This window comes from Coenobita brevimanus, chromosome 22 (assembly GCF_032717465.1).
Source record: "Coenobita brevimanus isolate Jiangsu-jjx chromosome 22, ASM3271746v2, whole genome shotgun sequence".
Lineage (NCBI taxonomy): Eukaryota > Metazoa > Arthropoda > Malacostraca > Decapoda > Coenobitidae > Coenobita > Coenobita brevimanus.
The window spans coordinates 35,193,143-35,211,448 of NC_136975.1; the positions used below are offsets into that span (position 1 = coordinate 35,193,143).

At 43.1% G+C, this 18,306-nt stretch overlaps 1 protein-coding gene across 1 annotated transcript in view; it reads left to right on the top strand.

The window, feature by feature from the left end:
* The window catches only part of LOC145392517 (putative methyltransferase DDB_G0268948), a 249,791-nt gene that overhangs the window by 157,322 nt on the left and 74,163 nt on the right, over positions 1–18,306 (top strand). The window contains exons 6-7 of the mRNA XM_080266912.1: positions 2,598–2,683; positions 9,215–9,327. Coding sequence (XP_080123038.1) covers positions 2,598–2,683; positions 9,215–9,327 — 199 coding nt within the window. The remainder of the gene's footprint in view (positions 1–2,597; positions 2,684–9,214; positions 9,328–18,306) is intronic.

An 18,306-nucleotide genomic window follows, 5' to 3' on the forward strand; every position in this document is an offset into this window, starting at 1 on the left:
GCACCACTGTGGACACTTTCAAAACAATTATTCAAAATGCAGACAAAAGACACATCCCTAGAGGCAACAGAAAGAGACATAACTCCAACTTCACATCAGAAATTCAAGGCCTCATCAGTCAGCACGACATACTGCAACATTCCCCAGCACCCCATACACAAGACTGTACAACAAACACTCAACACTCAAATAAATAGTAAAATATTAGAGCAGCAAACACTAAATTGGAATAATTATCTCCAAACACTTGATCACAAAACAAACACCAGCAGACTCTACAGAATACTAAACAGCATCACACTGTCCAAAAACAATGCTACACAATCACATGCTGCGACCACAACAACAGACACCATACCCTCAAGCAAACAGCAAGCAAACACTCATCAATCATTTTTCACATGTCAATCATCTAAACTCCCACCGCGACAACCGACGTGTCATCCGATGCAAGAGACAGTTCCCCACAGACCCAGATTTCGCATCCTTCACTTACAGCGAGATGAAGCACATCATTAGCAACCTTAAGCACTCATCTGGCTGTGGCTGAGACAACATAAGCACCATACAAGTTAAACATCTTGGACCATAATGCATACAAGCACTCACCAACATGTCAAACTACAGCTACTCACACAACATAATACCCAACATCTGAAAGCATGATACTATCATCACTATCCCCATACCCAACAAAGACCTCACGTTACCTTCTTTACACCGTCCCTTCATACTCCTATGCTCTCCCCCTAAAGTCTTTGAATGGCTGATTTCACAATTAGTAACTCCTCACATCTCCCTAGTCCCATTACTACATGGATTTAGGCCACTACACTCCACAAACACTCTCCTTACAAGGAGAGTTTTTGATAGCATCAGTTCAGCTTGGCCACCACACAGAACATTCCTAGTCACACTTAACATTAGCAAAGCTTTTGATCCCATCCCCCACCATAACCTCACAAACAAAATATTCTACGCAGACATGCACAATAACACAAAGGATGGCTGGCAAACTACTTAGCAGGCAGATGTGTACATATAACATTTGCTGCTCAGTCATCAAACATCAGAAACTTCAAAATGGCATCCCTCAAGGCTCTGTTTTGTCCCCTACACTCTTTAACCTATACATTCATGACATACCCACACCCCACACACCACAGATACACATAGCTTCCTGTGCAGATGACATAACACTTACATGTACACACCAAAACACAAACACAGCCACACACATCCTCCAACCTTACCTCAACATACTACACAAATGGTTTACCACAAACAGACTCAGTATAGCCCCAGCCAAATCTACACTGACCCTTCTCACAAACTGGACAGCAGAACATACATTCTACACAACACACACACACACACACACACACACACACGCACACGCACACGCACACGCACACACACACACACACACACACACACACACACACTTCTTGGTGTAACATACAATACATCAGTGTCATTAAAACAACACATCACAAACATTAAAAATAAATTAACACCAAGACTCATTGCCCTATGGTCACTTACCAATACAACATTCAGACACAGTAAAGAAACCACCACCACAGTATACAAACAATATATATGTTCAGTGTTGAATTATGCAAACCCTGCTTGGGCTTCTAACCTCACTAAAACACACTTAAACACCCTGTAGAGCATACAGAACAAGGCCCTAAAAATAATTGCAGGCTGCACAGCTACAACACCTGCAGACCACCTACACCAAGAAACCGAAGTCCACATAGTCAGGGATCATCTAGACATGAGAAGCACACAAATTCTTGCCGCAGCTGCCACAAACCCATACCATCCACTACAGTACATGGCAGCACATCCACACACACCAAGGAACATCAGAACAACACCCAGCACAAGATATACACAAATACTGTCATCTCTCCCCCCTCACCTACCTCAAACTAGCTTCCAGAAGCAGATTCATACTCAGATCACTTGCTGCTCCATTCAGTCACTCAAAGACAACACACAGCTGCATGCATAGCCTCCTGAATCCTCCCTCCCTTGTGAGGACAGGGTCCACCTGGCCAGGTTGAAATGTAGGCATCATCCAGCTATCTTGATTTATCAGAAAGGGCTGGATGACTCAGTTGCTATGCCTGTTCAGGATGGAACACAGCACCCCATACTCTAAAGAACATTATGGAAGACTCCATTGCACACAATCGCTTGTGCCAGCAACACAACATACACTCCCTGAGAGCTCTGTGGGAAAGCCCAGTCTCGGCCATGGCCTTCCTTTTGAACTCTGGTCTGTTTAGCCAGACTGCCTGGGGAACAACTACCACATTATTGTGACGATTTACTCGTTTCCTCAGCAAACTTCATACGAGGTACATGTGATACTCCTTTAACAGATATAAGATTTACTGAGAGTTTTTATGTATTGCATGTTTAGAGTGGTGAAACAACCTTTCCCTTATTACCTCGTATATGGGATAGGGACCTGATGCTAGGCTACCATAGTTCAGAACCAGTAGGGCACCAATCTTTTCCCCTTGTATCTGTTTTCAGAAGGTAAGAGCTTATGAAGAAAATGCATGATCTGCCTCCCACAGGTGGTGTCCTAGCAGTGTATGGATACCTTTTTCCACGACCAATCTGTGAGGATGCAACAGGGAAGCTGAGTGAGATCGTTGACCATGTAAGTTACTAATAGAGTTCAGAAGAATATGCATAGATGAAATAATCATATGGAGCAAATAGAAGTTGAGAGTGTGGTATAAATTGTATAAGTGAATGAGTTTGAATGTTGGATGTCAGTTTATCAGTAGCTAAATGTCTTCATTCTGTAGGGGTAGTCATGAACAAACCACCTCTATATCACTCAGTTTTATGCCTACCATCAGGCTCCATTAGGTGCCAGTCCAGGAGGAAGAGGCCATGAACACATCACTTCCATATCACCCTGTCTCCAGCTGTCAGGCTGCCCTCCCTTTATCTCAAACCACCCACATTCATACACCTTTGCACTTCATCCCACCACTTCATACATAGTCTCCCTCTCCATCTCTTACCCCCTTCCTCATGCACATACACTTTCCTAGCAGTGGAGGGCGGTGATGGTTCGGACATTTTTCTTTTAAATATTTATAAAAATTCAGGTTTAAACAGGAGAGTAATCTGGTTTATGTTAAAATGTTGCCACATCATTTGGCTCTTTAGACTGATAATATGAAATTCTTAGCTCTTTTCAGTTTTAAGCTATAGTTAACGAAACACAAGTGACTAAATCGTCCGAACCATCCTTACCAGTGGTGATGGTTCGAACAGAAGGGTGGGATGGCTCGGCCATAGGTATTACTCAGTATATTCTTAAAATTATGTGAGTTGGATTGGATAAAACCAAACATTTATTAATTCAAAGACATTTCATTTTCCTAAAGTACAGTACAATATTAATCTTCAGAATCTAAATGAACCACTTGATATTTGTTTAAAAAAACTAATACTTTATAACTGAAATAACCTTCACCAGATTTATTAATAACTGACTTAGCCTCTTACTTTCTTCTTCAAAATTATGCATAATTAGCCTCTCTCTCTCTCTCTCTCTCTCTCTCTCTCTCTCTGTCTCTGGAATATTGACTTCACACTTCACTTTTTTTGCCTTCTATGAAGAATGGTGTTCACTATATGTTCAAATATAATTTATCAAAATTAGCTTTATCATTTGATAAGGTCAATACTTGGTAGTAGTGGAGGGTTAGTTCAGACTGTCCGAACCATCCCATCCCCCTCCTCAATTGTCCTAATCATCCCGAATCTATGTAATTAATTGACGGGTACTCTCAAGTTTCACACGAGAGAGTTTAACATTCGTTTTTCATAGCAATATGTTCTACATGCAACACAGATTCACCCTGATAATTCACAGTTCGATGCCTGGCATATTCATAAAGGTAGAGCTTACGATTTCCACCCAAATTATTACATAAGAGATGCAAAAAAATATAAAATCTGACCTTCATCAAAAAGTGAGGGGTATAAGAGATGCAAAAAAATATAAAATCTGACCTTCATCAAAAAGTGAGGGGTTTGTAGCTTGGAGGTTCCATGTGGCCGAAGTAAACAAACTCTCCCACTTTCACGCAAGATCACACGGCCCTAGGTCCCATACGTTTCTCAGGGAATGCACTTTCTGAACCATCCCACTGTCCGAACCATCACCGCCCTCCCCTACAGTATCTCGCTCTCCTTTTGCTCCACAGAGTCAGCACTATGCCTCTTATTATCTCCATTATTTCTGGGTACATTGGCCTGCCCTGCTCCAACACCCATCACCCATCCTACCCACCCCTCTCTGCCCATAGTATCCATTTTTTGGAACTCCATCAAGTATTCAGTTTTACATCAGCTGTTGAACCAGTTGAACTATTGCATTGCATATGGCATTAGAGCCTCATTACCCCATATGTGATCACACCCTTTCAGTCATATTCTTCAACCAGCTCTCCTGTACTGTACAGATTCCTCTTAACCAGTGCATTGTGCAAGTCGATCTCCATCATGACACCTACTATATATATATATCTGTTAAATATTTCAGTTACTACCTCAGAGCTGCAGACTGCCTTTCTTTTATTTATATTATCCTTTGTTTCTTAATTTTGTCACAGTCAGAGGGGTTGGACTCTGAACTAGTGCAGCTAGATCTAAGTAAAATAATTGATTAAAGATAGAAATGGATGAAATATTGATTGAGATGTATCTTACAAGGATGTCAATCTTCTTTTACAAGGATGTCAATCTTCTTTTTTCTAACTTGACAGTCAGTGTAATGGTTTTCACCCAGCAAGTGTTCATAGCATTTGTGTCATATTGTTTATAAAGGCTCCATCACACTTGTAGGTGTGAGCTTAAGACACCTAATGGTGACTTTCCACATTGCTGTGGCAGCCTCCCTATTTAGTCTCTCATCCCTGAGGTCAAACTGTGATCTCATCCCAGGTCTTTTTTGGTCTGCCTCTTGTACCCCTACCCTCGACATTCACACCTCTCACCTTCTGCACCCAATTGTCATCCACCATTCTATTAATGTGCCCAGATCATTACAGTCTGCCTCTCCTTATTATAATTTCAGTACAGTCAAGTCCCATCCTTCTTCTCAGCACTAATTGCAATCCTGGCCCCTTCAGGCCTCGCATTCAAGTACACACTACACATCCATCTAATCATTGTCATTTCTGTACATTTCAGCCTACAGATCCTTTTCCCTTATTGCCCAGGTCTCTCTACCATATAGCATTACACTCCAAACACATCCCGCATACAATGATCCCTCAGCACAGAGGGAGAGCCCTCTCAATTTTAGGATTGGTAACAGCTCCCTGAACTTCCTCCAGCCACTCCTTACCTTAGGCACAGAGTTAGCTCCAGCCCAACCTCCAGCACATAACATATCTCCTAAATAACAAAATTCCTCCACACACTTGAGAGATCAAGATCAATCGTTTCAAGCCTGACAATTTCCATGTGCTCGTCCTGACACATTGCACACACAAAATCAACATTATCTCGCAGTCTACCTCTAATACTACTACATCTCGTATGCATCCACTTATCATAAATATTGCCCAAGTCGGAATTACCACCCCTGGGGGTAGGGGGGGTTTTCAAGAATATGTACTTCCCCAGTATCCCTACTTGTCGTAAAAGGCAGCTTAAAGGGTTGGCGGAGGGTTAGCGCCTCTCCCTGGAAAACAACTAACTAAAAAGACAAATAATAAGCCTCGGACAAGGACTGACCAAAAGATGACGACCAAGGACCAGACAAAGGACATGGTAATCGGAACATGGAATGTAAGGGGAGCGAATGATGAGGTGAAAGGGAGAGAGATTGTCCAGGTGCATGAGGGTGCGAAAGTTGATGTATGTGGAATAACTGAAACAAAATGGGGAGGTGAGAGTGTGTGAGAATGGGAGTATGGATGGGGTATATATATGCAGAAGTAGGTGAGAATGAGAGGGGAAAAGGAGGAGTATGTATAGTTGTGAGTAAAAGATGGAAGAAGGACATTAGAGAGTATGGATCAGTTGGGTCAAGGATTGTGTGGGTAAGATTGAAAGTTGGAATACAAATGTGAGTGATTGTGTGTGTGTATGAGCCAATGCAAGATCGTGCAAGCAGAGTGAGAGAAGAGTTCTGGACAAATGTGGAAGTGTGCATGGAAAAATTTGGAAGTGTTTTTGATCGGTGATATGAATGACAAAGTAGGGAATGTGAAGGTGGATGGAATAGTTGGTGAGTGGGGTGTGCCTGCTGAGATAGATGAGAATGGCAATGCGTTAGTGGACATTTGTGCTGGGAGGGGGTTGGTGATAGCCAATAACCTCCTCAGGCACAAAATGATCCACAGGTATACATGGCGAGTGATGAGAAGGGTGGGTGGTGAACTGAATGAAAGGAAGGCAATGATTGATTATGTGTGTGTGGATGAAAGGATGCAAAAATGTGTAGTGGATGCAAGAGCTTATAGAGGTTGGGGGAGTGGACTTTCTGACCACTACTTGGTGGTGGCCAGAAAAAAGGTCCAATTAGGATGGAGAAATAGAAGAAGGGAAGGAGGGGAAGAAGGAGTATTTGTAAGGAGAGTGGAAAGGTTACAAGAGGATGAGAAAAAGGCGGAGTATAAGAGAGAAGTGGAGGAATGATTGGGCAAATATGAATTGGAGCAGATGGGGGACGTGGAAGGTGTGTGCAGGATATTTACAGAAGAAGTATGTGCAGCACGTGATGTGGTGTGTGGGATGAAGAGAAGACGGAGGAGTCTGCAAGGAACAGCGTGGAGGAATGAAGAGGTGAGACTGGCTGTGGCATAAAAGAAGAAAGCATACAATGAATGGATGAGAAATAGGGGCATGGAAGTTGACAGACGGAGGACAGAGTTGTATGTAGAAAGAAACAGAGAGGTGAAAAGATTAGTAAGAGAGAGTAAGAAGAGAGCAGATGAGGAATTTGAAAGGAACTTGAGTGTAAAGTGGAGGGACTGTAAGAAAATGTTCTGGAAAGAGGTGAAAAGAGTAAGACAGGGTGGAAGTGAAGTTAGCAGGGGAGTGAAAGATAAAAATGGTAGATTACTAGTGGAGAAGGGAGAAAAAGTGAGCAGATGGAGAGAACACTTTAAGGAATTGTTGAACATAGAGGATGGAAGTAATGCGAGTATAAGTGACTGGGGAATGGCTGGGAGAAGGAGGGAGGTGAGAAGACAGGAAAAAATCAGTAGGATAGAAGTTGTGGAAGCAATGAAGAAAGTTCATTCATTCATTCATTCATTGCCAGACGCCATGTATCCCAAACGGGGTGGCCAAGGGCTTAGAGTTAATTGTTTTACAGGGAGGGGCACTAATCCTCTACCAACCCCACTTGACACGTAGGGAGAACGTCATGCCAACAGCATCTGGCATAACGTTAAATTGGGGAAAGCCCCAGGAATTGATGGAGTATGTGGTGAAATGCTGAAGTATGGGAGAGAGATAGTAGTAGAATGGATCTGGAAAATGTGCAGATTGGCCTGGGAGGAAGGTAGAGTCCCGGAGGATTGGAAGTCAGGTATAATTATTCCCTTGTACAAAGGAAAAGGGGAAAAAGAAGTGTGTGGTAATCATAAGGGCATCTGTCTTCTTAGTATAATAGGAAAAGTGTATGGTAGGATACTTATTGACAGAGTTAGAGAAAGAACAGAGGAATTAGTTGGAGAAGAACAGTGAGGCTTTAGGAAGGGAAGAGGTTGTGAAGCTCAGATATTCTTAGATCTTTAGTGGAAAAGTTTCTAGAGAAGGGAAAGAAGTTGTATGCGGCTTTCATGGATTTGGAGCAAGCATATGACAGGGTGGATAGACAAAGATTGTGGAAAGTATTAAGAATATATGGAGTAGATGGGAAGTTGTTGAATTGTATGATGGTGCTAAGACTGCAGTTCGTGTGGATGGTGAACTGAGTGAATTTTTCTCTTTGAAGGTTGGGTTGAAACAGGGATGTGTCATGTCTCCATGGTTGTTCAGTCTGTATATGGATGGGGTAATAAAAGGGGTACAAGGTAGGGTAGTGGATGTTGGAGTGGCCCTGGTGAGAGAGGGTAGTGTTTGGAAACTTCCTGTACTGTTGTTTGCAGATGATGCTGTGTTGTTGAGTGAAGACAAAGGAGATCTGCAAGGCTTGGTGGATGAGTTTGTGAGAGTGTGTAAGAAATGGAATCTAAAGGTGAATGTAGGGAAGAGTAAAGTGATGGTCTTTGAGAGAGGTGAAGTCAGTGAATGTACAGCGAGGTTGGATGGTGAGGAATTGGAAACTGTGAGTACGTTCAAGTACCTGGGTAGTGTGATGAGTAAGGATGGAGGTTTGGAGGGTGAAGTGCTTGAAAGGGTACAGCAGGGAAGAAAGGTTGCTGGTTCCTTGAAAGCAGTGATAAGAAGCAGGGAAGTGAGCATGGAAGTGAAAAATTTACTACATGACAGTATTGTGATACCATCTCTTAACGTATGGAAGTGAAGCTTGGACGTTGCTGGAAGGACACAAGTCAAGAGTGAGAGCAGTGGAAATGAGTTAATTAAGAGGAGCCTGTGGAGTCACATGGAGAGACAGGCTGACAAATGAGGATATAAAGGAGCGTTGTGGTGTGGATGTGGATGTGATAGGAAGCGTTAGGAGGAATACACTGAGGTAGTTTGGCCTGGCCATGTGGAGAGGATGGAGGGTGAAAGACTTATGAAGGGAGTGTATATGAGTGAGGTGGAAGGGGGAAGAGGGAGGGGGAGGCCGAGGATGAGATGGAGGGATGGGGTGGAGAGGTATATGAGAGAGGGGGGTGTGAGTTGGAAGCGGGGCAGTGAAATGGCGGGGGACAGGGTGACTTGGAGGCAATTTGTTTGTGGCCACCCCAAATGGGATTGAGGCATTTGGCAATAGATAGATGGATAGATAAATAGGTTTGGCTAAGGAATTCTTGTAAGTTTTAAGACATTATCTTAAATTGAATGTTTTGTGCATGATTGTATGGCCCAGTTAGTTAGGCATACTTTTGATAGCAGTCCTACTTAGGTGCATTTACTTTCCATATTCCTGGATGGATCCTACCTCACCCCATCACTTATTGTGGAAAAAAAAGTTCTGGATGTTGTTAATGAGTGATAACTGTGGCTATTATTGTAATTATGACTATTGTTTCCATTTTAGATGTATAAGAAAAAACTAGGACGATACATCCATCAAGGGAGCAAGGAAGTCTACTTGGAAAATTACATGTCAGATAAGTTCAAGTTGATATATGAGGAGCAAGTTGAAATCAGGTTGGTTATACAGACTTGCTGTAATGATAAAAAAACAAAATTGCATCAAGATGTGGGAAATCTCCATGGTGTTCTTTGATTTATAGACTTATCAGTATCATAATTATCATGGTAATCCCCAACATTGTGCTTCCACATGGGAAACCCCTGACAGAACTATCTTCAGGGTACTGTGTCGTGATACAGTACTCTCATTCAACTACTTACCATTGTCTGGCTTCTCCTTCCCTCTGATGAAATGGTGTACTCTCTTCTTGCACATGACACTCAGTCTTCATGTATCAATGTTGCTCTTCCCTTTTTTGGGGAGTACTCTATTCACCCACTTCAACAAGAGATCCATATTGTCTCTAGGTGTTTCACCGTTACGTTCTCTGCAACATCACATCTCACTCCAGCATACCTTTCTTCCATGCCAGAATTATACAGAGTTCTGCTATTTGTGCCTTCAGTTATTAGAAAAAATATTGTTACAACCTGGAAACTTGAGTGCTGTTTGTCATTCACTGACCAGGTTTTTTTTCCCAGTCAAGAGTGTCGGCAGCAGCACACTTCCGCAGGGTCTTCCACACCTCCAAAGTACCATCATGCTTTTCAGAATTACTGCCAAATTCACCAGTTACTCTTTGCCTCATAAAAAATTTCTCTTACTCGTAATTTTGCTTTAGCTACACAGTTCCCATATGTGTGAAGCTGTCTGCAATTTGAGAATCTTCCTTTTAATATGCATCCTGTAGTGCTAGGTGTTAACCATAAAACCAAATTATGGGGTGCATGAAGCCTCCTAATACGGTGCGCCTGTTAACTGGATGGAGAGATGCAAATGTGGTGTCCATCCAGGAATCAAACCTCCGTGTGCTATCCAGTGCAAGGAACATCAGACCACTGCACGGGATAGCCTTGCAGGGGTGTTTGCTTGCCTGAGGTTGGTGGGTCTGCTTGGTTAGACAGATTGGAGTTACAACAGTGACAAGTTAACATACCCAGTCCTGGGATTTAACTTTATCATGTATGGTGTACCAAAATTTAGTATGATATTCTTTTCTTCGAGGACTTTGTATTTGCAACACAGACAAGTTAACCTACCCAGTCCTGGGACTTAACTTTATTGTGTATGGTGTACCAAAATTCATTATGACACTCTTTTCTGTGAAGACTTTGTATTTGCAACAGTGACAAATTGACAAGTTAACCTACCCAGTCCTGGGACTTAACTTTGTTGTGTATATGCTGTACCCAAATTTAGTATGATATTCTTTTCTCTGATTGTATGTGCTTTTATTTGCTAAAGTTTTCTGCTCATGAATATCCTGTCATACTCATTACCATTTGCATACCATTTGCAAATCTTTACTGCTTTCTGCCAACAAAATTGCCTTGCCAGCATACAGAATGTGTATATGCTCTTTTAATTCTAATTCATTTCATGTGCCACCTATCTTCATGTTAACATTCTTTGTTGTTCCACATTCATGTTCTTGCCAGGTGGCAACCATCGTCCACTCACTCGATGTAGTGCTGCCAACTTCTTCCTAAGGTGATTCTGCACTGAGTGACAAGCCTAACAGTTTCCTGTAACAAGAAACCATTTATATTGCTGGGCAGTAACCATATAACCCCTGTTAACTGAGTGGAGAGATGCAAATGTGGCATCCATCCAGGAACCAAACCTCTACACTCTTTCCCGCAGCTCGATGTAGCGAGGCGCTCTCCACCACAAGGGAGCACAAGTTCACTGCATGAGATAGCCTGCAGGGGTGATTGCCTGCCTGCAGGCAGACTGGGGTTACTTTGCTACTGCTACTACAGCTACTGTTATTGTTACTACTACTACTACTGCTACCACCTTGTTTCTTGTCACCACCCTCACTGAATCTACAACTGCTGGTCCCTGCTATATCCTTTCATGTACTTCTTCCTCTAAGCTCCCATCCTTGCTCATCATAGTACAAAAAAGTTGCTCATGTTTTTTGTTTCCTGACCATTCAGCCTTCCTTCGCACTCTGTGACATGGTGGTGGGATGAGAGTGTAGAAACCACAGTTGAGGAAAAAAGACTTCTGGGAGGGGAAAAAAAGGATGGTAACAGAGAGAAATACTTGGCTGCCAAGTGTAGAGCTAGCAAGGAGGTATACTGTAAAGGGCAAAACCTGAGTCTCAGAGACTTGCACTGTATAACCTAAATTGTGAAGAAAGGAAGAGTATGGTATTTAAGGTGGCAAATCAGATGAAGACAGAAAATAGAGATATCATAGGAGAGCAGTGTGTGAAGAATGATGAGGGAAAGGCAGTGGTGGACAGTGAGGATATTAAAGGCACCTGGAGATGGCATTACTGTATAAGTGGTGGCTGATTGAGGAGTTTGACTGGAACAGGGATGGTTTGGAGTCAACAGATTCAGCATTTGGCTCATGGCCTTTGATTGATTCTCTTGATGTGAGCAGGGCAATAGGCAGGATGCAGCTGGGGGAAGGGGGGGGGGTGTCTGGGTTGACTGCTGAAATGTTGAAGGCCTCAGAAGATATAGTAGTGGGTTAGTTACAGATTTGATAATTTTGATTATATATGAGTGTGTTCTCCTAGATGACTGGCCGAAGAGTGATTGTAACTGTGTATAAGGGGGAGGGCAGTGCCCTGGTAAGAGAAAATTATAGAGGCATAAGACATTTGGAACTGATAATGATGGTATTGGAGAAAGTCCTGGAAGATTTGATAAGGGAAAAAGTGAATAGTGATGAGATACATTTTAGGTGAATGCTCTGTCATATAGCTTCAGGAAAAATATATGGAAAAGAAAAGGGAGCAGTACATTGTTTTTGTTCATTTGGAGAAGGCCTTTGACATAGTCCTTAGGGAGGTGGTGAAGAGGGCATTGAGAAAACTTGGAGTCAAGTCATGACTGATTCGAGTAGTCATGGCTGCGTATGTGGGTGCTTGCATCCAGGTGAGAGTGAATGGAGATATGGATGGTGAATTTTCCACGAATGTTGACATGCATCAGGGGTCAGTCTTGAGCACCTAATTGTTTGTCATGGTTCTTGAAGTTCTCTCAAATTGCTTAAGAAATGAACTTCCGTGGGAGATGTTGTATGCTGGTGACTTGGTGTTGATTGCAAAGAATGAATTTGAGGCAGAGGAAAGATGTAAGAAGTGAGGAGACAGTTTGTGGCATAGGGGTTTGAAAGTAAATGCAGATATAACAAAAATGGTGAAATCTAAGGGCTGGTGGTAATAATGTTAAAGCAGAGGGAATGTGACCATGTAAAGTTTGCCACAAGGATGTGGGACGGTATTCCATCGTGTGCAGTGTTTGTGATAAGTGGGTGCATAAGAGATATAATAGTATTAGAGGATGGCTCCCAAATAATGCCGATTTCATATGTGCAGTTTGTTGGAGAGAGCATGTAGAGATTATCAGGCATGAAAGGATTGATCTTGCGGGAGAGTTTCTTGAGTGTGTGGAGGAATTTTGGTATTTGGGGAACATGTTATATGCTAGAGGTGGGGCTGGAGCTAGCACTGTGGCTTGGGTATGGAGTGGTTTTTGGAAGTTCTGGGAGCTGTTGCCTCTCTTGACACAGGGCTCTCCCTCTGTGCTATGTGGTCTTTAATGTTGCATATTGTAGGAGTGTAATGGTGTCTGGTGGTGAGACCTGGTCAGTAAAGGAAGGGGATATTTGTAGGCTCAAGTATATAGAAATGACAAGGATTAGATGGATGTGTAGTGCATCCTTGAATGCAAAGCCTGAGGGGGCTAGGATTGTGATTGAAGAATTGAGTGGAAGGATGAGACATGAATGTATTGGTTTTGTGATGAGGAGGGGTAGATTGAGGTGGTCTGGGAATGTTGAGAGGATGGAGGATGACAGTTGGATTCGGAAGTTGATAAGTGTGAACACCAATGTTCCTTTATTAACTTTGGCACTCCTCTCCTTTCACTGATCTACCTGGTGAACAAGCCTACATCTTTTCTGTCCTTAATGACCTAGTGCAGCTTGTGCAGCACCCAACCTGTATCCCTGACCATCTTGGAGAGAGTTCCAACATACTTGACCTCTTCCTTACAACTAATCCTTGTGCTGCTTACACTGTTAGTCTTTCTTCTCCGTTGGGTTCCTCAGATCACAACCTTATTTCCTCAACATGTCCTATTGCTCCAGTATGGTCTGTTGACCCTCCAAAGAAACATCAGTTGTGGCACTTTGGAGCTGCTGATTGGGAGGCCCTCAGGCAGTACTTCTTTGATTTTTCCCTGGAATGATTATTGCTTCCTTGGCCGGGTGCCCTCTGTGTGTGCCATGCACATTACGGAGGTTATTCTCTCGGGCATGGAAGCTTACATTCCTTTCTCATATCCTGTGACTAATGCAAAACAGCCTTGGTTTAATCACACTTGTTCTAATGCTGTCCACAATAAGGAGAAGGCCTATAAATGGTACCAGAGCCAACCCACCCCTGAATCACATCTTTCTTATGTTTCTGCCTGCCGTCATGCTAAGTCTGTTCTTTGTTCTGCTAAAAGTAACTTTATCCCTACTAAATGCTCACAACTTTCTAACTGAAATTCTTCCTGCTTCTTCTGCAACCTTGCCAAAGACCTTTCCAACAACTTTACAGCATCATCCTTCTCTCCCCTTTTTTACTGTGATGGCTCTGTAGCTATTTCTTCTACTGATAAAGCAGATCTCTTCGCTCAGACATTCTTCTCCATTTCCACCTTAGACGATTCCGGTCCTGTTCCTCCCTCACTTCCCCCTTCTGATTTCCTCAAGGCTGACATTAAAATTTCTTCAGCTGATGTATTTTCTGCCATCACTGGCCTCAATACTGACAAGGCATATGGGCCTGATGTGGTCCCTCCTGTTATCCTCAAGAACTATGCTTCTGTGCTTACACCCTGCCTAGGTAAACTCTTTCGCCTTTGTCTATCAACTTGTACCTTTCCTTCTTGCTGGAAGTTTGCTGTCATTCATCCAGTCCCAAAGAAGGGTGACCATTCCTAACCATCTAACTTTCTCCCAATTGCTTTAACATCCAGTGTCTCAAAAGTTTTTGAGTCTATTCTTAACAAAAATTTTAAAGCATCTTTCCTATCACAACTTTCTTTCTGATAATCAGTATAGGTTCCGTCAGGGATGCTCCATTGGCAGTCTTCTCACCTACCTTTCAGACTCCTGGTCATCCTCTTTTTGGGACTTTGGTGAAAGCTTTGCCATTGTCCTTGACATTTCAAAGGCTTTCAGTCGAGTCTGGCATAAATCTTTCATTTCAAAACTGCCCTCTTCGGTTTCTATCCTTCTGTCTGTGCCCTCATCTATAGCTTCCTTTCTTGTTGTTCAATAGCTGCTGTTGTAGACGGCCACCATTCTTCTCCTAGATCTGTCAATAGTGGTGCTCCTCAGGGCTCTGTCCTTTCACCAGCACTCTTCCTTTTATTTATCAATGATCTAAGCTCTGCATCTAATCCGATCCACTCATACGCTGATGATTCCACCCTTCACCTTTCCATTTGGTTGCTGCAAAGTCCATTTCAGCAGTTACTTCAGCAAACAAGGGATGAACCTATGGCACACCTAATGTCTGACTTGGCGTGTATCTCTAACTGGGGTACAAGTACTCTTGTTGTTAATGCATCAAAGACTCAGTTCTTACACCTATCAACCCAACAAAATCTTCCATAGGAGTACTCACTAATCTATCTACCTCTGTATTGCCAGACACCTTAATCCCGTACAGGGTGTCCACAAACAAATCGTCTCCACGATGCCCTGTCCCCTGCCATTTCACTGCCCCCCTCCCAACTCACACCCCCCTCTCTCATATAGCTCTCCACCCTATCCCTCCATCTCATCCTCAGCCTCCCCCTCCCTCTCCCCCCTCCACCTCACTCACATACACTCTCCTCTTCAGTCTCTCACCCTCCATCCTCTCCACATGGCCAAACCACCTCAGTGTGTTCCTCCTAACGCTTCCTATCACATCCACATCCACACCACAACGTTCTTTTATATCCTCATTTGTCAGCCTGTGACTCCACAGGCTCCTTTTAAATAATTCATTTCCACAGCTCTCACTCTTGACTTGTGTCCATCCAACAACGTCCAAACTTCACTTCCATACGTTAGAGTTGGTATCACAATACTGTCATGTAGTAACTTTTTCATGCTCACTTCCCTGTTTCTTATCACTGCTTTCAAGGAACCAGCAACCTTTCTTCCTTGTTGTACTCATTCAAGCACTTCACCCTCCAAACTTCCATCCTTACTCATCACACTCCCCAAGTACTTAAACGTACTCTCATTTTCCAGTCCTCACCATCCAACCTCACTGTACATTCACTGACTTCACCTCTCTCAAAGACCATCACTTTACTCTTCCCTACATTCACCTTTAGACTCCGTTTCTTACACACTCTCCCAAACTCATCCACCAAGCCTTGCAGCTCCCCTTCGTCTTCACTCAACAACACAGTATCATCTGCAAACAACAGCACAGGAAGTTTCCAAACACTACCCTCTCTCGCCAGGGCCACTCCAACATCCACTACCCTACCTCGTATGCCATTTATTACCCCATCCATGTACAGATCGAACAACCTTGGAGACATGACATATCCCTGTTTCAACCCAACCATTCAAAGTGAAAAATTTATTCAGTTCACCATCTACACGCACTGCAGCCTTAGCACCATCATACATACTTTTCACAGCATTCAACAACTTCCCATCTACTCCATATATTCTTAATACTTTCCACAATCCTTGTCTATCCACCTTGTCATATGCTTTCTCCAAATCCATGAATGCCGCATACAACTTCTTTCCCTTCTCTAGAAACTTTTCCACTAAAGATCTAAGAATGAATATCTGATCTACACAACCTCTTCCCTTCCTAAAGCCTCCCTGTTCTTTTCCAACTAATTCCTCTTTTATTTCCCTAACTCTGTCAATAAGTATCCTACCATACACTTTTCCTATTACACTAAGAAGACAGATGCCTCTATGATTACCACACACTTCTTTTTCCCCTTTTCCTTTGTACAAGGGAATAAATATACCTGACTTCCAATCATCCGGGGCTCTACCTTCCTCCCATGCCAATCTGCACGTCTTCCTCATCCATTCTACTACTATCTCTCCCCCATGCTTCAGCATTTCACCACACACTCCATCAATTCCTGGTGCTTTCCCCAATTTGACTTTCTTCATTGCTTCCACAATTTCTATCCAACTGATTTCTTCCTGTCTTCTCACCTCCCTCCTTCTCCCAGCCATTCCCCAGCCACTTATACTCACATTACTTCCATTCTCTATGTTCAACAATTCCTTAAAGTGTTCTCTCCATCTGCTCACTTTTTCTCCCTTCTCCACTAGTAATCAACCATTTTTATATTTCACTCCCCTGCTAACTTCACTGCCACTGTGTCACACTGTCTTCACCTCTTTCCAGAACATTTTCTTACAGTCCCTCCACTTTACACTCAAATTCCTTCCAAATTCCTCATCCGCTCTCTTCTTACTCTCTCTTACTAATCTTTTCACCTCACTCTTCCTTTCTACATTTAACTCTCTCTTCCGCCTCTCAACTTCTTCCACGCCCCTATTTCTCATCCATTCATTGTATGCTTTCTTCTTTTGTGCCACAACCTGTCTCACCTCTTCATTCCACCACGCTGTTCCTTGCACCCCCCTCTGTCTTCTCTTCACCCCACACACCATATTTCTTCTGTGAATATCTTGCACACACCTTCCATGTCCCCCATCTGCTCCAATTCATATTTACCCAATCGTTCCTCCACTTCTCTCTTTTATTCTGCCATTTTCTCATCCTCTTGTAGCCTTTCCACTCTCCTTGCAAATACGCCTTCTTCCCGTCCTTCCCTTCTTCTATTACTCCATCTTACTTGGATCATGATTCTGGCCACCACAAAGTAGTGGTCAAAAAGTCCACTCCCCCAACCTCTACAAGTTCTTGCATCCATTACACATCTTCGCGTGCTTTCATCCACGCACACATAATCAGTCATTGACTTCCTTTCATTCAGTTCACCACCCACCCTTCTCATAACTCTCCATGTATACCGGTGGATCATTTTGTGCCTGAAGAGGGTATTGGCTATCACCAACCCCCTCCCGACACAAATGTCCATTAATGCACTGCCATTCTCATCTATCTCAGCAGGCACACCCCGCTCACCAACTTTTCCATCCACCTTCACATTCCCTACTTTACCATTCATATTACTGATCAAGAACACTCTCTCATTCCTTCCAAACTTTTCCATGTACACTTCCACATTTGTCCAGAACTCTTCTCTCACTCTGCTTGCATGATCTTGTGTTGGCGCATACACACACACAATTGCCCACATTTGTCTTCCAACTTTCAATCTTACCCACACAATCCTTGACCCAACTGTTCCATTCTCTCTTATGTTCTTCTTCCATATTTTACTCACAACAATACACACTCCTTCTTTTGCCCTCTCATTCTCACCTACTCCTGCACATATACTCCATCCATACTCCCATTCTCTCACACTCTCACCTCCCCTTTTAGTTTCAGTTACTCCACATACATCCACTTTTGCACCCTCAAGCACCTGGACAATCTCTCTCTCATTCACCTCAACATTCGCACTCCTTACATTCCATGTTGCGATCCATATCATGTCCTTTGTCTGGTCCTTGGTCGTCATCTTTTAATCAGTCCTTGTCCGAGGCTTCTTGTTCATCTTTTTAGTTAGTTGTTCTCCGTCAAGAGGCACTAACCCTCCGCCAACCTTTTAGTCGCCTCGTACGACAAGCAGGGATACTGGGAGAGTATTCTTGAGAAACCCCCCTACCCCCAGGGGTGACCCTAGTAGCGCCATCGGGTGAGAGTCGAACTCACGACCTTGAGATTATTCTCATGCGCTGCCAACTGCGCTCAATCCTGCATCGTTCATAAACACACATGGTGTTTCATTCTCTCGGGATTT